Here is a 24,513-nt window from a genome sequence, read left to right as displayed (position 1 = left end):
TAGAAAGCAAAATTGTAACATTACGATCTCGTGAAAAATAGGCAAAACTTTTAATTCAAATGAAATAGACTTATGCACATAAAAAGAATCGCATATTGGTAAAAATATGGCATTCATGTTCTCAAAGTATCAATTTAGAAAAAATCCAAATTGAGAATTAAGTGGATACAACTTTGTATTCAACGTACGGCTTACAACACGAAATTTCCTCAACACGTGAATGGTTAACATAGGTCGTGATACTGAAGGTTTATAAACACACTGATTTTTAAGATGTTTTTAATGTACTTACTTCACATGATTTCAAAATTTTAAATTGCATAAAGATATCAACGTTTCGATTTTTTCTGCTGGAAAACTTAATTGGTCCGTAAGTAAATTTCAACTTAACTTCTCAGATCTTCTGCGCTCCAATCCGACAGTTTGTTGTAGCAGACAAAATATAGACTAGGTTTTGGAAAATATTTAGCAAGCCATCTGTTGCTGTATTGTCGTCGCAAGAGCCATAAGCTGCAAGTATTCATCTGCGCCGTCAGTAAGGCATTTATCTATCAACTGAAAGTAAACATAACAAACGTGGTTTTAAACTAAGCACCCTACAAGCTTATTTATTCAAGGTAGTCAAAACTGTTCGCAAGAACCAGGGCTGGAGAGTTTGAACTCGGAGTCGGTTTATTTTGCTGCTCAGGATTTCGAGTAAGACGAGTACCACTTTGGAACCGATGAGGTCACACACTGTCAATCGTAAAGGTGGAATACCATATTGGAGAATATTTCGGCGCAAAATATGCATGCCGAGAGCTATTCAAGGGCCACAACGTAAAACCAATACTATATTAGGGGCGAATCCAGGACTTTTGTTTGGGTTGACGGCCATGATTTTTTTTAGAATGACGTAATCAAGCCCGTAAATCAAACAAGACGACCAAAAACAGGCCTAAAGAACACTTTACCCAACCCCAAACCACAGCCATAAGTACCTCACTAACTCCCCTAATAATGTCAACCTTAACCCATTTTCTAAATCCAACAATAACCCAGATCAGGACAAAAAATCATGTATCAAATCAGCGGCGCCCAAACGTCGTCTCCAAAACGGCCGATGCCAGACCAATGGGCTCCGATCATACCATACACTCTACCCAGTGTGGATTTAAGACGTATTCAGGCAGATTTTAGTCTTATTCAAACGATTTTGATCTTATTCTGTCGTGGCTATTACTGCGTCTTTGGCTGTATTATGTCATCGGTCTTAATACTATGGTTTTAGAATTTTCTGTTTAAGTATAGTTGTTTTTTTAGGTCTAATTGTGTCTTCCCTTCTAAATTAACACAAACTGGACTGTAGAGTTTGAGTCACGCGACTCAAGATACCATAAAAAAAATCACCTTTGGGCTAAACAGATTTAATTCAACGGAATAGTTAGCTTTTTACCTTGGCTAAAAGTATAGTTTTGGGGAGTGACCCCGTGATGCAATGAGCCAAGATAAAAACTCTTAGTCACATCAACGTTTGAAATACTCTTAGTCACATCAACGTTTGAAATGGCTATCATGCGGTCAACACCTACAGGAAAATTCTAAAATATAAAAAAACACGCGGCCCACTAAAAGTGGCTAAAAGGGCCTCAGCATGCCTTTAGTAGACTTTGTATTTTCAAGTTGCTTACAAATATTTTCTTGTGATCGGGATCGCGTCTAGAATGAAATACTTTATTCGAGAGTTTCTCACCGCCATTTTTTCCACTATAATACTCTTTTTTTCATCTGTTAGATTTGTCATTATGACTACTTCGTCATGAACCTGAACCAGGACCTGTGAAGCTAAAAAACAAACGTATTTGGAAAAATAATGAAATGTTTTTTTTAAATATTCAAGCACAAACCAGCATGTCCTTCCGATACGATGTGGTTAACAACAGCTTGCACCTTGTCGAATGAGTTAGAATTACAGCTTTTAATAAGCGAAGTGACAATATCGTCGGAAACTACCTAAGAATAATATACTGTCTCCGTAAATATCAACACAAAAGTGATTTGAACATCTTAAACATACTCCTGTTATTTCAATAATGTCATTTCGGGAAATACCATCTTCCCCTTTCAGGCGGTGTGCCGTGTGCAAAAACGTCATAGACTTTCGCAGATCTCCTTCTGAGCATAGCACAAGGCTCTCCATTGCCTTCAACATATGTGGTGCAAAGTTAGAATTTCGAGAATTTTTTTTTAATCAGGTCAAATACTCAACAATTTTTTAATTTATTATTTAAATATGAAGGACTATAGCTTTGTCCAATTCTTTGCATCAAAATTACACATATGTAGTATTGAGTAACTGAAAATTATCGTTTTTGATTTTGCGATTGGTAATTTTTGAGCTACTATTTTAATAGTTCTCGGTTTTTAAGATCCTTTTATTTTAAAGTTTGTACCATCTGATACACCGAGTGCCCGAATGGCGATCTAAGTTGTGCACACGGGTTGGTCACCAGGCCATTCCTAAACCATATTTTGTGGCGATTTGTAACAATAACTGCAGAAAATTTTGGCACTTTGCGCGAGTTTAAACCTGTTTTGTAAACGTTTTTAGCTCTAACTCTTTTTGCACACCATTCTATATTTTTCTCTATTAAGGATACGGATACATTAATTATGGAGAATATGTAAACTTTTTTAGAGATAAGCGATAAACGATAAAAAGTGTTCCCGCTTTCCCGAAGTGATCTTTTACGTCTTTTATATGGTTAGTACATGCTAGCAAGGGGGACTCAAACTTTTTATTGTTTGCGTTTTCAGCAAAAATAATCCACATTTTTTCGTGTGCTGAAAGTGTCATGTCTCCCAATTTTTTCGCGCTTTGCCTTACTGATATCGCCAAATACCGAAATGCTGAGGCAAAAAAACTTATTTTTATATCCGAGGGGACGTATGTATGGCACAGGACAATTCCAAAAAAATTTGGTAAAAAGTTCGCGCGAACTACCGAATATTATGCATTGCATTTATCTTGATGTTTCTGAAGATGCAATGAGCATAATGCAAAAACGCTAGAGATTCGAAAAGATAGAGGAAATGTGTTTTCGGGAAGTGGAACTAATAGAAAGCAGGTGTTTTCACAGTAAGCGTACACATAATTGGTGTTTATAATGGGTGCACTTCTTGATATTTTTTGGTACTAAAAGGGTTGGAGGTTCGGAACCCCTTTTTGTAAGTGATATTATCGTTTTTTGGTCGTTTTAGTCATTGTTTAACTCACTGTCCAAACCGGCAATGTTTTTAATGTGTTTGGGTCTTAAGCTAATGCAAAACCAAAATCAAACGCAAACGTTTTAAAAACGGAAAACCCTTTGCGTCTTAAAGAGATTCATTTTTGCAGGACAATTGGGTGTGTCTGATTATTTTTTTATTACGTCATTACAATCACTATTTTATTACGTCATACGTGTCACTAATTTATTACGTCATTAACCATTAGCGTTAGACGAAAAATAGGGGTCCCTAAGTTAAAAATTCGGGCCCCCACCCCCTTTTGATTTTCTGGATACGCCCCTGTTTTATCCATTTTCCATTTGCAAAAACTGCTAGGTAGGCCCCTGGTTAACAACTGTTATAAGATGCTTAACAACCTATTATTATTACTGCCTGCGAAAGTAAAATTGTAAAAAGTAAAAAAAAAAAAAAAATTAATTGTGCTTCAAAGTAACTTAATGTCGCCAGTCACTTGTTTTTAATGTTTTACTCACAACAGGTGGGACAAAAATCAGTTATTTTTTCGGGTTTTTGCAAATCATTTGAAAATGCTTAATAAATTTTTAGCATATTAAAACAACAAATAACTTGAAAAATACCTGAGAAAAACAAAGTTGCTGGTTGTTTTAGAAATTTTTGACAAGTAAAAAAATAATTGTCCTAGTTTTGGCGTAATTGGTGACATCACAGTTGATTTTTATTTCATTGACAGGTAATTAATAGGCCTCGCATAAGCATATAGCCTAAGGATATCAGAACCTTGATCCAGGCCTGATCACTAAGTTGCATTTTATGTAAATATTGAAAGGAAATTTCACTAACCTCATCTGATATATTTACATTTTCCTTTTCACAGACCACCATTAGGCGTTTTTTTTGGTCTTTTATAGAAAGTGGTTTAAATCTAAACTGGGAACACCTTGATGTTATAGGAGCAATAATCCTGGAAAATTGCATTTTAAATAAAATGGAAAACAAGTAAAAAAAATGTGAACTTAAGAACACCTGCTGAGATAATTGCAAATGAGGCAAAAACGAGTAGTCCTTGTTTGCTTTTCCATGGTTCTTCTTAAAGCTTCTTGGGCTGCTTTTGTCATAGAATCGGCTTCATCAAGGATTATTAATTTGTAGGGGGGACACTTTTTTCCACTACAATGTTTGAATTGTGTAACTTATAATATTGTAATAAAAATCGGTACACATTTTTCCGTGTATAGAGAAAACTTACTCTTCCCTGTATAAGCTTGCTGTCAGCTGAGCAAACTTTTTTACTTTGTCACGAATAACATCTATACCTCTTTCATCAGAAGCATTTAGTTCCAATACACGTTCTAAAGAAACAGTATTTTATAGATGAAGATCGGTCTAATAACATTAGCCTTTCCTCCTTGTTGCAATATGCCATCTTAGTAACAGTTAGCTACAGGGGCTTTTTTATTTCAGGTTAAAACTAATTTACACATTGTGTTGCCCTCTTAATACTACCCCATGAGTCAAAGCAAAAATAAACAGATGTACAATGGGCATATCTTATACAAATGTTTTTACATAATGCACATAATTTGCAACATCAGATTTCAGTTTACAGATTTTTTTTCCATAGTTAATTTTGATTATTTTGACAGAGACCACTACCTAAGAAAATAATTACTTTATGGATCCAATTACAAGTAGGCCAAAACTAGCAGTTCTATTACAAAAAAGTGTGCATATTTATTTGTACTTATCTTATTTACAAACCTTTAATTAGTTTATGTCCAAACATCTCATATGCCAATGCCAGTATAGTGGAGGTTTTTCCTGTACCAGGTGGGCCATAAAACAGCAAATTAGGCAACTGAAAGTCATAGAATCGGTGAGTTATTTAGCTTCTTTAATGAAAACCATAACAACAAAAGTCTTCTACAATAGTCTTTTTGAACCTTTCTCGTAGATGGCCCATTTTTTAAATCTTTCTTACCTGGTCCATCATCTTCAAACTTTTTACGTAGCAGGCAACTTTTTCTAAGAATTTGTTTTAGCGCTCACAACAACGTGTGGCAAAAAATAACTAAAATAACATATGTAATTGAAATTCTTATATACATCAGTTATATTTTTAATATTTGAAGTGGTTATGTATGCAGTAAAACAGTATGGCAGAATGCTGGCGACTTGGCGATTATGTGGGCCGAAGAATCAGCCAGAAAACCGAAGAAATTGGTGCAAAAAAACAAAATTTGAAAAAAAAACTTTTTTTTAAAGTTTTTTTCCAGCATCAAATTTACAAAATACCTTGTGGTTGTTTTAAAAGCGGAGATATGTAATAACATTACACATTACAATTGGCAGAAATTAATTTTGTTGTGTCATTTTGAAAAAAGTTACGGTAGTGTGAAGCACGTTGTTTAGTGAGAAAAAGCCAGTGTAAGGCATATAGATTGTTTATTATTTCAAAAAGTACACACTTTTGATCATACAATTGTTACGGGTTTGATCAATTGTTATTGAATTGACAAGTACTTCTATATTGAGTTGATTTCCTGTATATTGAGTTGAATTCCCCATTCCTGGTAAATGTACAGGTATAACATTCGCATCGGCATATTAAGGATGTACCAGGCTTTGCTTCTCCCCCTAAGGCCTAAAGTATATTTTTGGTTGTTTAATTACGCAAATGCAAAAAATTTTCGCCCTTCGCGCAACCTTTATCCTGGTTTTGCTAGGTTTATGTGTCTTTGTTTTCAACAAATCTATCCCAAAATTAATATGCATACTATAGGGCATGTTGCACTGTGACTGTCACGATTTCTATTAAATTTTATTATAAATATCATTGTTTTAAGCCATATAAATTGGAAATTTATCCAAAGAATATTTTTTCGTGCTTTTCAATCTGGTTTTGAGCAGCACGTTTTCACACAAGTTTGCCTGAAAACAGCTTATCTATGTAACACTTTTGAAGCAAGAAAAGCAGACATGTACATACAACCCCAGGGCCAAGTTGTACCTTCACATGTCCCTTATGTATTTGTTAATCACTTAATGTCACAAAATTTTTTGTGCTTCGGCGCTACGTTTTGTTGTCTAATTTACTTATTAATAACCTTGTTTATCAAACATGGCAAGGTTTATACATTCCTTAGGCGTAAACATCATTTTAGTTTAGGAGCGCGACCAAAAACCGAAGAATTTTCGCCAGAAATGCTTGTCACCAGAAGACTGGCAAGATTCTGCCAGCCTGCAGTAAAATGAAGAAACTGATACATACAAAGGCAAATTATGAAAATTAAATGGATGTTTAAATAAGTTGGTTTTCCCCACTGTTTAACATGTTGATAAACATGTAACACCCACCAAATAGAATATTTAAGTAAAAATTGCACGGCCAACCTAAAAGAGCTTTTTGTCCTATGTTGATATTCCTATAAATGAATTTTGTTATGTGGCATTGTTTTATACAAATATGCCATTTATTTGACTGACATTTTATTCACAATTTATTCAATAGATCAAGAGTCACAAAATACATATTAAATGGCTTCGGCTCAACAAAAATAATATAAATGGCTTGCCATTCTGGCGAAAATGCTTTGCTTGAGAGATACAGTGGGAAACACTTGTTTTAAATTAGTACACCGAAAAGCCATCGCAGACTCGCCGAATCTGTCGGTCTATGATACAAGCAGAGCAAGCCAGAAAAACAACTGGCATGCAGTGAGGTTCGAACTCACGACCTCCGGTCAAGCCGGGACCGTCGCTCTACCAACTGAGCTATGCAGGCTCAGAGAGGAGCGAGTCAAGAAACAACCATGCGCCAATACTTGCACATTTTGTTAGTACAAGCAACTTCACACTGGGGATCATCAGTCCGTATCAATCAATGAAAGACACACACAAACATATGTGTTTAATAACATCTGTGATCTAGCCCCTCGGAAGTTGCTTTATGACCAACGATTACGGCTTCCGTATCAATAGTGCACCGAAAAGCCATCGCAGACTCGCCGAATCTGCCAAGTATTGGCGCATGGTTGTTTCTCGACTCGCTCCTCTCTGAGCCTGCATAGCTCAGTTGGTAGAGCGACTGTCCCAGCTTGACCGGAGGTCGTGAGTTCGAACCTCACTGCAGGCCAGTTGTTTTTCTGGCTTGCTCTGCTTGCATCATAGATCGACAGATTCGGCGAGTCTACGATGGCTTTTCGGTGTACTATTGATACGGAAGCCGTAATCGTTGGTCATAAAGCAACTTCCGAGGGGCTAGATCACAGATGTTATTAAACACATATGTTTGTGTGTGTCTTTCATTGTTTTAAATTATGTATTCTGTAGAAGTATATAATTTAAAACTTTTCAGCAAAACTATTTTTAGGTAAATTTCCTATTTTTTTTTGCTCAAGCTTTGGGCCCCCAGGGAAAACTGTGTTTAAGGGTGTTACAAGGAACTCAGCTTGAGTATCACCGACCTTAACCAGAAAATTAATTTTTACCCCGAATTGCATTTTGTATTGACTTTTTGCTGGTAAGTACTATTTTTCCAGTTAACTGGAAACAATAAATAAATGTTTTAACACCTAGAATCGATATATATGTTTGCTTTTATTAAGTGCTTTGGATAGCTAAATCTGATAACTAAACTAAACTTTACAAACAAAATGTTTTAAAAGTAGAAAATTTAAAGTAGTAAACTAATTAGATTAGATCCAAATTCTTGAAAAGATACTGTCAAATATACTAGTAGGTTCACCAAACATTAAATAAAAACATTATTTAAATTTTACATCTGCTCCAGTTAAACTTTTTCTCAGGACTGCAACAACTTCATCTTGGTGTGCAATGTCATCTACACACTTTGGCCGACTGTAATAAAATAATTCATTAGTTATTAGTGTCACATGAAATATGGGGAATTCCTTAGGTTAAAAAAAAAATTGGGACCCCTTTTTGGATTTTGGTTATGCCCCTGCACTGTTAGTCGTTCAGGTTGTATGAATTGCAAGTCAATAAGTCAACCTTCTTTTTTTTTCGCTCTCTAAAACGTTAAAAGTTAGGCACAGATAATGTACCTTGCTTTTCAGGCAAATAACCGATACCATGGTATTTTTTAACTGAAGTAGATTCTGCTATAGAAGGTCTAACTGTGACTGTCATGCGGTTGTATCGTAAACACTCTTTTCAGGGACGGATCTAGAGTCATGACCCGACCAAATTCGTTTTTTTTTTACGGTTTTAAATACTAAAGTGGAAATTGGTTTCGCGCGATAGTAAATTCCACAATATTTTGGCATTGTTACTCCCAAAATGATTCCTCTGCACAGTAGCATTCTCAACAACGAAAATTTAATAAACTTAGCCTAATATTTATACGTTTTTTGCAATTAGGTTGAAAGTATTCTGGCTTTATAATATCATTAAAACAATTCGGTCAAAAGTACTCTGTCTTTATAATAGAAAAATACAAGCTGTTTTCCAAACTCTGAAAAACATACCGATTTACCTTATTTTTAACCTAATTTAGTTAATGCCATGTTGTGTGTTTCTTCCCAGTGTCTCACAAGTAACACATCTGTAACTTAAAGCCTCAAATGCCATAAAAAAATTTTTTGTGCGAAATTGTTATAAATTTTAACCTTAATTTTTGGGTCAACGCGCCCACAACTTGATAAACGCAAATATATCAAGCAATGTAGGTTTTTTATCTGTGTAATGCGACACGCTCCCCATTATGTCTAAATTGAAGTTTGCATTTTAAAACAAATATAGTTACGATTTTTTTTTTCTTTTAAATTCGACTTAAATTACATATTTGAGTACAGCGCCTAGTGTAATAACAAAAAGTTCTTTAAACTATTTGTTTAATAGCGTGAGATTGATAGACAATTTTAAACAGCCATAAGCTCCTAATAATTGCTGTAAACTGCTAGATTGCAGAAACGTAATTTCCGAACTCCACTCGTACCCACTAGGGGTTTTATACCACACCCTAAACACCCCTAGGTCAGTGGTTTTCAACCATTGGAGGCATGTGAGCCAAATTTGAACAGCCACTTTTAAAAAAGAGCCGCAAAAGATCAAAAAGTTTATTAAAAATAAATTGTAACTAGACGGGGTGCGGTTGTTTTAATTGTCAGGATTACTTTTAAATATTATAAACATTGCCTGTTCTATAGTTTCCTTAACTTGTTTCTGCAAGCAAAAACAGATATGGGCTGAAAATCTCCAGCTTTCAGCCGTTTTGCAAACAAAATATTTTATTCATTTATTCCTTTTTATTTAGGCCGCTTTAAACCAAAAAACTTTTCCAGAGACAGTGACAAACAGGCACTTGACGCTAAAAGCTTTACTCTCAAGTTTTTTGGTTTATGCTCCAATCTGGACGGCACAGTTCACAAACGTCATATTAAAGAAGCCTTTCGCAATGCCTTCTGTGTCTACGATGAGTGAAACTTCATTACATGGCCTTGCCTCTTTATGAATTACCGAGATAAAAAGGTATTTGGGGAATAATCAAAAATATATTTGATAAATAGAATTTACGTAGATAATGCGTACATCCATGTTTTTTAATTTTTGGGCCAAGTGACATTTTTAAAAAGCTAATATAATATCATTCCCTTGAAATAATTGAACGTCTATGGTTTGCTATACTTTTGCCAATTTTACCTACTAAATTTTTACCACGCCTTAATCTGTGTAATCACTGTTAAAATATACTTTGAATCTATTGTTTCGAAAATTATGCAAAACACTTTTATTTGCCTAATATGCAACCTATTACATCGAAGTTTTGTGAATTTAAACCAAATAAACGCAGTGCGACTTTGAAAAACTAATATTAGAACAGATAGGAAATAGCGAGGAACATTTGCTGCACCTAACTTCGATGATTTTAGCGTGAAAAAAGAAAGACTTGACTTCGCGTTGTTAAATGTCAAATTCACACTTGATAATCAGCCAACCTCCACAGATACCGAAAAACAAAAAGTATAATGCGTTTTATGGTCGACCACAAAAAGACGAAAAACAGAGTTTTGTGTTAGATTTTGGTTGCGCATTAGCTTAATACGCGTGAGGTGACCCAATTACATTAAAACATTGGCGCTTCGGACAGTTTGCTAAACCCTGACCAAAAAACGATAATATAACTCACAAAAAGGGGGGTTTCAAACCCCACCCCCCTGGATATGCCACTGTGTTACATGATCAATAACACAAATCCTCCAGCGGGTACAGGCGCAGCCCGAAAAATTTTCAGTTTGTGTATTCTAGACGCTGAAATGGCGGTTATTAGGAGCTTATGGCTGTTTAAAGTCGTTTATTCGCATCGAAAAATTGCAACACCTCGTCGACCTATTCAACGTCTCATTGTCAAGTGATTTCAATTGTGCGCGAAACGACAAATTTGGTGATATTTGAAGTTTAATTCGCCGATGGTATAAAGCGTGGCTTCAAAATTGCCCTTTTTGAATTTTGTATAATTAGTAAATTATTCAGCTGAAACTGTACCAGAAAAACACAAACATGGTTTACTCCTGAAGTTACGGTAAGACGGCCATTTATTATCAGTTGAGGGAAGCTTTAGTTCGAAATTTTTGTTTTAACACTAAAATATATTTTCGTTATTAAGTCTGTTTAAGACAGGGGTGTCCAACAAGCGGCACGCGACCTAATAAAAAATGGCACGCAAGCCCTCCCCAAAAAATACTAAAATTGTTATTCAGCCAATTGTCAAAAAAGCTCAATTTGTTATTCAGCCAATTGTCAGAAAATACTAAGTTTGTTATACAGTCAATTGCCATTGTTTGTTCACAATATAAAACAATCGCGGCAATCACGACAACCAACAATTACTTTTGATATAGTAACAGGGTTGCCATGTGGCCTAAAATTCGGACAAAAAACGATAAATTGTCCGAATTTTACCTGCTCTGTCCGACGGTTTGTAAATCATTAGGACACGAGGTTTTTTGTCATAATTTGGCCGAATTTTATTAAAAAGTACTTTAGAATCAATTGTGAAGACAATGGTTAATAAATTTCACGGACAAATTAAATTAACTGTATTATAGCATAGAATACTAATTATTTAAAAGGCTTACTGGGTTTCGTCACGCATGAGTAACACTGCGCGTTTTTGCGTTGTTTATTTAGCATATAGTAACATTATACTGCGTGGAGGCTAGCATTCACATGATATTATATAGCTTGGTGTGTAGAAACAAAAGTTAGCTCACCGAGAGACACTTTGATGTAGTGATGCGCATTTCTACAAGACATTTTTTTTTCAAGTTTAAATAAACGTTCTTTTATTTTTGGTAAAAAAGCGCTTTTATGATTAAAAAGAATTGGTTTGGTTACGAAACTTTGGCACGGGAAGAAGTTAAAAGATAAAAATTGGCACGCCGGCATGTTAGAGTTGCCCCCTGGTTTAAGACTACTTGAGTTGGTGATAAGCGAAATGATAAATGAAACAACGATAACAAGCCGTGATTAGGCGGTGGTGGCGATAAGCACCACTGTGTTTTCAATGCATGGTGCAATGTTACCATTTACAGTTTTAGTTTTGTGATAATTGTTACTGAGATTTCAAAGGGGGGTGTCAAGACTCCTAGTCGAGTCTGAAAATTCAAAAGTTCTACGATGTGCACTTTTTCTATAAAGCTTCGGACAAAAATCAGTCTGAAACATGCCATAGCAAAATAAAAAGAATGCGAGGAAAAACAAGATATGTCCCGAAAATAAATTTTCGGCCCATATAATACGAGGAAAACCAAGATATGTGCCGAAAATAAATTTTCGACCCATATAATAATTAAACATACCAAATCAAAGAAGGCAAAATGTGTCTCCTCCCATTTACTCTGAAACGTTCTATTTTCTTGCTAAAGAAGGCCATCTTTCTTCGAAAGTTGTTTTGGCATTGCGGTATGTTATGTGCAGGGGTAGATCCAGCATTTTTTGTTTAGGGGGCATGAAAATTTTCAGGTATAACGTCACAAAGTTACCTAATCAAACAATTAATCTAAAAACACCTAGTGTTTTCCAACAAACTCTTGTGCAAATATGCTTCTGATAAATCATTATGTGGCCCGAAAAAAAAAAAATTTTTTTTGGACACATGTTGTTTTTGTCCGAATTATTATGTGGCCCGAAAAAAAAAATTTTTTTTTGGACACATGTTGTTTTTGTCCGAATTATTTATTATGTGGCCCGAAAAAAAAAATTTTTTTTTGGACACATGTTTTTTTTGTCCGAATTATTATGTGGCCCGAAAAAAAAAATTTTTTTTTGGACACATGTTGTTTTTGTCTTTTTTTTTTTTTTTTTTTTTTTTTTTTTTTTTCAGTCACTTTTTTATGGCTCACTTTTGACAAGGAAAAAAACATAGTTGGAACATGAAATTTTCACAACTGTTAAATACCCTCCCAAAGTTGTTTCTAATATAAAAAAAAATTGCCTAGGTTCTAAGGGGTGGTTTTTAGGGGGGTAAAACTGTCATTTTTTGTTAATTTTGGTTTTCAGCACTTTTCAGAGATATAAAAATGTAAAAAAAAACTGATATATTTATGGATGATGGATACATGACATATACAATGCTAAGTAACAAAATTTTAAACATTAGCCCTGAACTGTTTATCCGGGGGGTCAAAATGCACAACACTTTAGGAAATTTCAATGATATATTTACACTAGAAGGAAATGACATAAAAATCTGAAAATTTCACAAATGTTAGAGAACCATTTAAAGCTGATGTTAAAATAAACATTTTACCTCTTGAAAATAGGGAGTATTTTAGGAGGGCAAAATTAAAATTCGGCCATTTTTGTGTTTAGAGGTGTCTAAAAAACTAAAGAAAACATTGTTAAATAGTTTTCAATTATAAAGACAAATTATAGGTTGCTTCACAGCGAAATTTTGACCTTCAACTCAAAATAATTAACCCATGGGGGAAAAGAATTAACCAAAAATATAGAAATTAAAGTGATTTTTTGATGAAAAAAAAATTGCAAACAAAGTGGTGTACACTGCCTGGCAGATTTTTTGTTTAAACTTGCGGCGGTAAAATATGTTGTTTTGTAAGAGCAATAAGTTAATTCACTAAGACGAGACACTTTGCACAATGGATGTTGCACGCGCTGGACAAAAAAAGCACAGCAGGGAGCCAGCCGCTTCGTGGCCAGAATAAGGCAAGCGATATGAACAAATTCTGTATTGAAGGTTTTCTGCCGCTAGATTAGAGTAGATAGCTGTAAAGAACTAAATCGAACACATCACACTATTGATTTTTGTCCCCAATTAGATGCGTATAGGGGTGCAAGAAAAAATTGTCAAATATTTTTCAATTATAAAGACAAGTTATAGGTTTGCTTCGCAGCCAAATTTATATTAAGACCACTGGCAATCAATCTTGTAAAAGTGCACCATGTCCAACCTATAACACGCAACTTCGGGCCACATCCGCTTTTGCCTGCTAAAGCACCGAAACTGGAAGCACAACATTGGGAGTATATGGACACTGACAAATAAGACCCGTTGAAAGAATATAGAATAACCAAGGTATAACACCCTAGTAAAGTATAGTGGAACTGCGCTATACCCCCCTGGTATAATATAGTAGAACCGCGCTATACACCCCTAGCAAAATATACAAAAACCGCACACCCTGTCTAGTTTTTTTTTTTTTTTTTTTTTTTTTCAGTCAGTTTTTTATGGCTCACTTTTGACAAGGAAAAAAACATTGTTGGAACATGAAATTTTCACAACTGTTGAATACCCTCCCAAAGTTGTTTCTAATATAAAAAAAATTGCCTAGGTTCTAAGGGGTGGTCTTTAGGGGGGTAAAACTGTCATTTTTTGTTAATTTTGGTTTTCGGCACTTTTCAGAGATGAAAAAATGTAAAAAAAATGATGGATACATGACATATACAATGCCAAGTAACAAAATTTTAAACATTAGCCCTGAACTGTTTATCCGGGGGGTCAAAATGCACAACACTTTAGGAAATTTCAATGATATATTTACACTAGAAGGAAATGACATAAAAATCTGAAAATTTCACAAATGTTAGAGAACCATTTAAAGCTGATGTTAAAATAAACATTTTACCTCTTGAAAATAGGGGAGTATTTTAGGGGGGCAAAATTAAAATTCAGCCATTTTTGCGTTTAGAGGTGTCTAAAAAACTAAAGAAAACATTGTTAAATAGTTTTCAATTATAAAGACAAATTATAGGTTGCTTCACAGCAAAATTTTGACCTTCAAATCAAAATAATTAACCCATGGGGGAAAATAATTAACCAAAAATATAGAAATTAAAGTGATTTTTTGATGGAAAAAAAATTGCAAACAAAGTGGTGTACACTGCCTGGCAGATTTTTTATTTAAACTTGCGGCGGTAAAATATGTTGTTTTGTAAGAGCAATAAGTTAATTCACTAAGACGAGACACTTTGCACAATGGATGTTGCACGCGCTGGACAAAAAAAGCACAGCAGGGAGCCAGTCGCTTCGCGGCCAGAATAAGGCAAGCGATATGAACAAATTCTGTATTGAAGGTTTTCTGCCGCTAGATTAGAGTAGATAGCTGTAAAGAACTAAATCGAACACATATCACACTATTGATTTTTGTCCCCAGATAGAGGCGTATAGGGGTGCAAGAAAAAATTGTCAAATATTTTTCAATTATAAAGACAAGTTATAGGTTTGCTTCGCAGCCAAATTTATATTAAGACCACTGGCAATCAATCTTGTAAAAGTGCACCATGTCCAACCTATAACACGCAACTTCGGGCCACATCCGCTTTTGCCTGCTAAAGCACCGAAACTGGAAGCACAACATTGGAAGTATATAGACACTGACAAATAAGACCCGTTGAAAGAATATAGAATAACCAAGGAATAACACCCTGGTAAAGTATAGTGGAACTGCGCTATACCCCCCCTGGTATAATAAAGTAGAACCGCGCTATAACCCCCTAGCAAAATATACAAAAACCGCACACCCTGTCTAGTTTTATTATTATTATTATTTTTTTTTTTTTCAGTTAATTTTTTATGGCTCACTTTTGACAAGGAAAAAAACATAGTTGGAACATGAAATTTTCAGAACTGTTAAATACCCTCCCAAAGTTGTTTCTAATATAAAAAAAAATTGCCTAGGTTCTAAGGGGTGGTTTTTAGGGGGGTAAAACTGTCATTTTTTGTCAATTTTGGTTTTCGGCACTTTTCAGAGATGAAAAAATGTAAAAAAAATCTGATATATTTATGGATGATGGATACATGACATATACAATGCTAAGTAACAAAATTTTAAACATTAGACCTGAACTGTTTATCCGGGGGGTCAAAATGCACAACAATTTAGGAAATTTCAATGATATATTTACACTAGAAGGAAATGACATAAAAATCTGAAAATTTCACAAATGTTAGAGAACCATTTAAAGCTGATGTTAAAATAAACATTTTACCTCTTGAAAATAGGGGAGTATTTTAGGGGGACAAAATTAAAATTCGGCCATTTTTGTGTTTAGAGGTATCTAAAAAACTAAAGAAAACATTGTTAAATAGTTTTCAATTTCAAAGACAAATTATAGGTTGCTTCACAGCAAAATTTTGACCTTCAACTCAAAATAATTAACCCATGGGTGAAAATAATTAACCAAAAATATAGAAATTAAAGTGATTTTTTGATGGAAAAAAAATTGCAAACAAAGTGGTGTACACTGCCTGACAGATTAAACTTGCGGCGGTAAAATATGTTGTTTTGTAAGAGCAATAAGTTAATTCACTAAGACGAGATACTTTGCACAATGGATGTTGCACGCGCTGGACAAAAAAAGCACAGCAGGGAGCCAGGCGCTTCGCGGCCAGAATAAGGCAAGCGATATGAACAAATTCTGTATTGAAGGTTTTCTGCCGCTAGATTAGAGTAGATAGCTGTAAAGAACTAAATCGAACACATCACACTATTGATTTTTGTCCCCAATTAGAGGCGTATAGGGGTGCAAGAAACAATTGTCAAATATTTTTCAATTATAAAGACAAGTTATAGGTTTGCTTCGCAGCCAAATTTATATTAAGACCACTGGTAGGGATGTTCAAAGTAGAATCCCAAGGTATTCTAGAATAATAGGTTTCGAATCTAGAATAACGAATCCAGAATAGCGAATCCTGGTATGTTTTTATTAAATTATTTAGCCTCGATTTTGTTTGGGGAAGGGATTAATCTTTATCTACCCTACAGGGCCCACAATCACAGCAATAAATCGCCCAAACAATTTTCTAACATGTGTACATTATAATAAAAAATATCCCATATGTTTAACATTCTTAACAACTGTCATTTGAAGCAGTTGTGTAAACTGTAATATGTCAACTGTCCAGGTTGTTGCCAAAACTTATATTTTTGCCAATAGTGAGTACAATGCAACACTGCACACAGAAGTCTTAAGCAATTCGGTCCTGTTTTTTCAAGCATTGTTGGATATTAGGGCTTATTTTTTACTAACGTGATCTGTAATGCAATTAAATAATGTACCGCAAAGAATACAAAGTTACTATTGACTTAACGAATTGTTGACAATTACACGGCGCATAACTGCATAACCTCGCTGAATATTGGCCTAAAGTTGACCTTAAGAAACCCTATAGCGCATTTTGTGGACGGCCAGAACGTTTAACAACGTAATGTTAATTTTGCAACTTATCGGCTTTAGGGAAATTGCGCACTCCACACAAGACATTACACGTTGATCGCTCGCCCAATAACGCTTGATTGACACTTAATTATTAGACGAACGTTATCGCGAGACGCGGTAATTGGTCGCCAGAAAAAACGCTGACACTGCACTACGAGGTTACATTTAAAGCAAGCTCTGTAAATTGGTCGCCGCAGCGACAGGCCAACTTATCACACACGTTTGTGCAATTAGGCGCAACAATCGGCGGTAAAACATTAAATTATATCGGTTCCAATTACCCGAAATAAACGGCAGAATTGGATTCGAATCCCATCTGGATTCGAATCAAAGGATTCGATATTCTACTTTGAGCATCCCTAACCACTGGCAATCAATCTTGTAAAAGTGCACCATGTCCAACCTATAACACGCAATTTCGGGCCACATCCGCTTTTGCCTGCTAAAGCACCGAAACTGGAAGCACAACATTGGGAGTATATGAAAATAAGACCCGTTGAAAGAATATAGAATAACCAAGGAATAACACCCTGGTAAAGTATAGTGGAACTGCGCTATACCCCCCTGGTATAATATAGTAGAACCGCGCTATAACCCCCTAGCAAAATATACAAAAACCGCACACCCTGTCTAGTTATTATTTTTTTTTTCCAGTTAATTTTTTATGGCTCACTTTTGACAAGGAAAAAAAACATAGTTGGAACATGAAATTTTCACAACTGTTAAATACCCTCCCAAAGTTGTTTCTAATATAAAAAAAAATTGCCTAGGTTCTAAGGGGTGGTTTTTAGGGGGGTAAAACTGTCATTTTTTGTTAATTTTGGTTTTCGGCACTTTTCAGAGATGAAAAAATGTAAAAAAAATCTGATATATTTATGGATGATGACATATACAATGCTAAGTAACAAAATTTTAAACATTAGCCCTGAACTGTTTATCCGGTGGGTCAAAATGCACAACACTTTAGGAAATTTCAATGATATATTTACACTAGAAGGAAATGACATAAAAATCTGAAAATTTCACAAATGTTAGAGAACCATTTAAAGCTGATGTTAAATTAAAAACATTTTACCTCTTGAAAATAGGGGAGTATTTTAGGGGGGCAAAATTAAAATTCGGCCATTTTTGTGTTAAGAGGTGTCTAAAAAACTAAAGAAAACATTGTTAAATAGTTTTCAATTATAAAGACAAATTATAGGTTGCTTCACAGCAAAATTTTGACCTTCAAATCAAAATAATTAACCCATGGGGGAAAATAATTAACCAAAAATATAGAAATTAAAGTGATTTTTTGATGGAAAAAAATTGCAAACAAAGTGGTGTACACTGCCTGGCAGATTTTTTATTTAAACTTGCGGCGGTAAAATATGTTGTTTTGTAAGAGCAATAAGTTAATTCACTACGACGAGACACTTTGCACAATGGATGTTGCACGCGCTGGACAAAAAAAGCACAGCAGGGAGCCAGCCGCTTCGCGGCCAGAATAAGGCAAGCGATATGAACAAATTCTGTATTGAAGGTTTTCTGCCGCTAGATTAGAGTAGATAGCTGTAAAGAACTAAATCGAACACATCACACTATTGATTTTTGTCCCCAATTTAGAGGCGTATAGGGGTGCAAGAAAAAATTGTCAAATATTTTTCAATTATAAAGACAAGTTATAGGTTTGCTTCGCAGCCAAATTTATATTAAGACCACTGGCAATCAATCTTGTAAAAGTGAACCATGTCCAACCTATAACACGCAACTTCGGGCCACATCCGCTTTTGCCTGCTAAAGCACCGAAACTGGAAGCACAACATTGGGAGTATATGGACACTGACAAATAAGACCCGTAGAAAGAATATAGAATAACACCCTGGTAAAGTATAGTGGAACTGCGCTATACCCCCCTGGTATAATATAGTAGAACGCGCTATAACCCCCTAGCAAAATATACAAAAACCGCACACCCTGTCTAGTTATGTGGCCCGAAAAAAAAATTTTTTTTTGGACACATGTTGTTTTTGTCCGAATTATTATTTTTTTTTTTTTTTTTAGTCAATTTTTTATGGCTCACTTTTGACAAGGAAAAAAACATAGCTGGAACATGAAATTTTCACAACTGTTAAATACCCTCCCAAAGTTGTTTCTAATATAAAAAAATTGCCTAGGTTGTAAGGGGTGGTTTTTAGGGGGGCAAAACTGTCATTTTTTGTTAATTTTGGTTTTAGGGACTTTTCAGAGATGAAAAAATGTAAAAAAAATCTGATATATTTATGGATGATGGATACATGACATATACAATGCTAAGTAACAAAATTTTAAACATTAGACCTGAACTGTTTATCCGGGGAGTCAAAATGCACAACACTTTAGGAAATTTCAATGATATATTTACACTAGAAGGAAATGACATAAAAATCTGAAAATTTCACAAATGTTAGAGAACCATTTAAAGCTGATGTTAAATTAAAAACATTTTACCTCTTGAAAATAGGGGACTATTTTAGGGGGGCAAAATTAAAATTCGGCCATTTTTGTGTTAAGAGGTGTCTAAAAAACTAAAGAAAACATTGTTAAATAGTTTTCAATTATAAAGACAAATTATAGGTTGCTTCACAGCAAAATTTTGACCTTCAAATCAAAATAATTAACCCATGGGGGAAAATAATTAACCAAAAATATAGAAATTAAAGTGATTTTTTGATGGAAAAAAATTGCAAACAAAGTGGTGTACACTGCCTGGCAGATTTTTTATTTAAACTTGCGGCGGTAAAATATGTTGTTTTGTAAGAGCAATAAGTTAATTCACTACGACGAGACACTTTGCACAATGGATGTTGCACGCGCTGGACAAAAAAAGCACAGCAGGGAGTCAGCCGCTTCGCGGCCAGAATAAGGCAAGCGATATGAACAAATTCTGTATTGAAGGTTTTCTGCCGCTAGATTAGAGTAGATAGCTGTAAAGTACTAAATCGAACACATCACACTATTGATTTTTGTCCCCAATTTAGAGGCGTATAGGGGTGCAAGAAAAAATTGTCAAATATTTTTTAATTATAAAGACAAGTTATAGGTTTGCTTCGCAGCCAAATTTATATTAAGACCACTGGCAATCAATCTTGTAAAAGTGAACCATGTCCAACCTATAACATGCAACTTCGGGCCACATCCGCTTTTGCCTGCTAAAGCACCAAAACTGGAAGCACAACATTGGGAGTATATGGACACTGACAAATAAGACCCGTTGAAAGAATATAGAATAACACCCTGGTAAAGTATAGTGGAACTGCGCTATACCCCCCTGGTATAATATAGTAGAACGCGCTATAACCCCCTAGCAAAATATACAAAAACCGCACACCCTGTCTAGTTATGTGGCCCGAAAAAAAAATTTTTTTTTGGACACATGTTGTTTTTGTCCGAATTATTATTTTTTTTTTTTTTTAGTCAATTTTTTATGGCTCACTTTTGACAAGGAAAAAAACATAGCTGGAACATGAAATTTTCACAACTGTTAAGTACCCTCCCAAAGTTGTTTCTAATATAAAAAAATTGCCTAGGTTGTAAGGGGTGGTTTTTAGGGGGGCAAAACTGTCATTTTTTGTTAATTTTGGTTTTAGGGACTTTTCAGAGATGAAAAAATGTAAAAAAAATCTGATATATTTATGGATGATGGATACATGACATATACAATGCTAAGTAACAAAATTTTAAACATTAGACCTGAACTGTTTATCCGGGGAGTCAAAATGCACAACACTTTAGGAAATTTCAATGATATGTTTACACTAGAAGGAAATGACATAAAAATCTGAAAATTTCACAAATGTTAGTAAACCATTTAAAGCTGATGTTAAAATAAACATTTTACCTCTTGAAAATAGGGGAGTATTTTAGGGGGGCAAAATTAAAATTCGGCCGTTTTTGTGTTAAGAGGTGTCTAAAAAACTAAAGAAAACATTGTTAAATAGTTTTCAATTATAAAGACAAATTATAGGTTGCTTCACAGCAAAATTTTGACCTTCAACTCAAAATAATTAACCCATGGGGGAAAATAATTAACCAAAAATATAGAAATTAAAGTGATTTTTTGATGGAAAAAAAATTGCAAACAGAGTGATGTACACTGCCTGGCAGACTTTTCATTTAAACTTGCGGCGGTAAAATATGTTGTTTTGTAAGAGCAATAAGTTAATTTACTAAGAGAAGCCTCTTTCTAAAAGGCAAGTCGCACGCGCTTAGTTTCACTAAGACGAGACACTTTGCACAATGGATGTTGCACGCGCTGGACAAAAAAAGCACAACAGGGAGCCAGAATAAGGCAAGCGATATGAACAAATTCTGTATTGAAGGTTTTCTGCCGCTAGATTAGAGTAGATAGCTGTAAAGAACTAAATCGAATACATCACACTATTGATTTTTGTCCCCAATTAGAGGCGTATAGGGGTGCAAGAAAAAATTGTCAAATATTTTTTAATTATAAAGACAAGTTATAGGTTTGCTTCGCAGCCAAATTTATATTAAGACCACGGGTAATCTATCTTGTAAAAGTGCACCATGTCCAACCTATAACACGCAACTTCGGGCCACATCCGCTTTTGCCTGCTAAAGCACCGAAACTGGAAGCACAACATTGGGAGTATATGGACACTGACAAATAAGACCCGTTGAAATAATATAGAATACCCAAGGTATAACACCTTGGTAAAGTATAGTGGAACTGCGCTATACCCTCCTGGTAAAAAATAGTGGAACTGCGCTATACACCCCCTGGTATAATATAGTAGAACCGCGCTATACCCCCCTAGCAAAATATACAAAAACCGCACACCCTGTCTAGTTATTATGTGGCCCGAAAAAAAAAATTTTTTTTTGGACGCATGCTGTTTTTGTCCGAATTATTATGTGGCCCGAAAAAAAAAAATTTTTTTTGGACACATGTTGTTTTTGTCCGAATTATTTTTTTTTTTTTTCAGTCAATTTTGTTGTTGTTCACTTTTGACAAGGAAAAAAACATAGTTGGAACATGAAATTTTCACAACTGGTAAATACCCTCCCAAAGTTGTTTCTAATATAAAATTTTTGTGCACAAGATCTAAGGGGAGGTTTTTAGGGGGGCAAAACTGTCATTTTTTACTAATTTTGGTTTTAAGCACTTTTCAGAGATAAAAAAATGTAAAAAAAAATCTGATATATTTATGGATGATGGATACATAACATATACAATGCTAAGTAACAAAATTTTAAACCTTACCCCTGAACTTTTCATCCGGGGGGTCAAAATGCACAACACTTTAGGAAATTTCAATGATATATTTACACTAGAAGGAAATGACATAAACATCAGAAAATTTCACAAATGTTAGAGAACCATTTAAAGCTGATGTTAAAATAAACATTTTACCTCTTGAAAAAAAGGGGAGTAATTTAGGGGGGTAAAGTTAAAATTCGGCCGTTTTTGTGTTTAGAGGTGTCTAAAAAACTAAAGAAAACATTGTTAAATAGTTTTCAATTATAAAGACAAATTATAGATTGCTCCTCAGGCCAATTTTGAACTTCAATTTAAAATAATTAACCTATGAGGGAAAATAACAAAACAAAAATATAGAAATTAAAGTGATTTCATTCATAGAATAAAAACTGGAAACAGAGTGGTGTACACTGCCTCCACAATTTTTCATTTCAATCTGCGGCGGTAAAATATGTTGTTTTGTAAAAGCAATAAGTTAATTTACTAAGAGAAGCCTCTTTTTAAAAGGCAAGTCGCATGTGCTTAGTTTCACTGGGACAAGCCACTTCGCACAATGAATGTTGCACGCGCTGGACAAAAAAAGCACAGTAGGCAGCCAGACGCTTCGCGGACAGAATAAAGCAAGCGATATGAACAAATTCTACATTGAAGGTTTTCTGCCGCTAGGTTAGAGTATGTAGCTGTAAAGAACTAAATCGATTACGTCACACTATTGACTTTTGTCCCCAATGAGAGGCGTACAGGGGTGCAAGAAAAAATTGTCAAATATTTTTTAATTATAAAGACAAGTTATAGGTTTGCTTCGCAGCCAAATTTATATTAAGACCACTGGCAATCATTATTGTAAAAGTGCACCATGTCCAACCTATACCACGCAACTTCGGGCCACATCCGCTTTTGCCTGCTAAAGCAAACTGGAAAGCACAACAAAACTGGAAGCACAACATTGGGAGTATATGGACACTGACAAATAAGACCCGTTTGAAGAATGTAGAATAACTAAGGAATGACACCCTGGTAAAATATAGTAGAACTGCGCTATACACCCTGGAAAAATATACAAAAACCGCACACCCTGTCTAGTTTTTGTTTTTATTAACCCGAATGTTTCAAACAATAATAAGATAATCAATTTCAAACAATAATAAGATTATTACTTAATGAGATGATTACATAAACTTACTATTTTTCAACCCATGGCTTATTCTTCTGCACACCTTCATTTTTTGTTTTTACTTTTACTGGGGTTTTACTTATTCCACCACCTTGTTTAAGAAATGCTTGCATTCTATTTGGCAAAAAATTGTTTAAACACTTAATCTAAAACAAAAATATGCATCTTAAACACAAAATATTAAACACATAAGAAAAAGTTTTAAATTTACTTTAAATAGTATATAGTGTTGACAAGACCGCCAAAAAAAATGTATTTACATAGATAAAGTTGGCAACAAACATTCGCGCTGAACTCCTGAAACAGCCAGGTTGAATTCAAGGCAGGGTTGCAAGCAAAAATTTATAGCAAGACCAAGATAACAACTAAAAAAAAAAGAGTTTGCAGAAAAAAAAAAAAAAATAGAATATGTAGTGATTGATAAAAGTACATACTTATTGTTTTATTGTAAATTATTTATCACTTGTCACATTCCTAATATAAACTGTTAAGTATTAATTAGGTTTGTATAAATCATATAACCAATTTATTCACATTGCCTCTTTTTAGTTATTGTTTAAAATTTTCATCTCTTTTGCATGAAATTTTGAATCAGTGAACTAAAGTTTCACTGTTTTCTTGCAAAACAGAAATAATTTGACTATACTCCTAAATGAGCAACCCTGCACCTACCTTTAAAAATTTAACTGTAGAGTGCAAAGCTTTAGATATTTAGTACAAGCTTTTTTACGAATGTGAAGAAAATTCTAACTTAAAAAATATATGTGTTGTCATTTATTTTTGGAAAAGGCTATTTTCCCGGCAACCCGTTACCGACTTTTAAATTTGATATTCGGTAAACAATCTATTTTCCATATATGGTAGTTTAAAACTAAAAAGTACCTTCTTTAGCACATTATTTGGCTTAGGGTGTCAGTTAGTGTTTGGGTGAGGATGGGTCAAGTATCATTTTTTAATAATATTGCTTAACCTACCCAAATCGCAATAATGTTGGTTGAGGTAGGATTCTAGACCCCTACCACAACGAAAACACAAAAAAAACACCGAATCCTACCACAACGAAACACACACCCAAAACGCTAACCCGCACCCTAACTCAAATTTTGTGCGTTGATTTTAGAACTGTGGTAGAATTCTAGACCAGCGCCCACACTATAATTGGGGGGTCGCG

At 34.6% G+C, this 24,513-nt stretch overlaps 1 protein-coding gene across 1 annotated transcript; it reads right to left on the bottom strand.

Moving 5' to 3' along the window:
• Window positions 1-12: 12 nt before the first annotated feature.
• On the bottom strand, window positions 13-23,499 carry LOC146164240 (replication factor C subunit 4-like). Its single transcript, XM_083381203.1, has 10 exons — window positions 23,352-23,499; window positions 8,010-8,088; window positions 4,990-5,086; window positions 4,478-4,580; window positions 4,255-4,398; window positions 4,072-4,192; window positions 2,057-2,182; window positions 1,887-1,992; window positions 1,733-1,824; window positions 13-555 (listed from the first exon to the last, which is right to left on the bottom strand). The coding sequence occupies exons 1-10, from the start codon at window positions 23,453-23,455 to the stop codon at window positions 466-468; spliced, it is 1,062 nt and encodes a 353-aa protein (XP_083237329.1). The 5' UTR covers window positions 23,456-23,499; the 3' UTR covers window positions 13-465.
• Window positions 23,500-24,513: the final 1,014 nt, after the last annotated feature.

The sequence above is a fragment of the Ascidiella aspersa genome, chromosome 2 (assembly GCF_963924565.1).
Source record: "Ascidiella aspersa chromosome 2, kaAscAspe10.2, whole genome shotgun sequence".
Taxonomy (NCBI): Eukaryota; Metazoa; Chordata; class Ascidiacea; order Phlebobranchia; family Ascidiidae; genus Ascidiella; species Ascidiella aspersa.
Note: the sequence above shows the minus strand (reverse complement) of the source record. Positions and strands in the feature narration are given on the sequence as shown.

What these genes read in the sequence shown, in the direction of transcription:
- LOC146164240 (XM_083381203.1), bottom strand. Translation starts at nt 23,455, where the DNA reads ATGCAAGCATTTCTTAAACAAGGTGGTGGAATAAGTAAAACCCCAGTA. An exon ending in AAAGTTTAACTGGAGCAGAT is followed by an intron (nt 5,087 to 8,009) that starts GTAAAATTTAAA and finishes TATGACTTTCAG; the next exon opens with TTGCCTAATTTGCTGTTTTA. An exon ending in ACATTATTGAAATAACAGGA is followed by an intron (nt 1,993 to 2,056) that starts GTATGTTTAAGA and finishes TATTATTCTTAG; the next exon opens with GTAGTTTCCGACGATATTGT.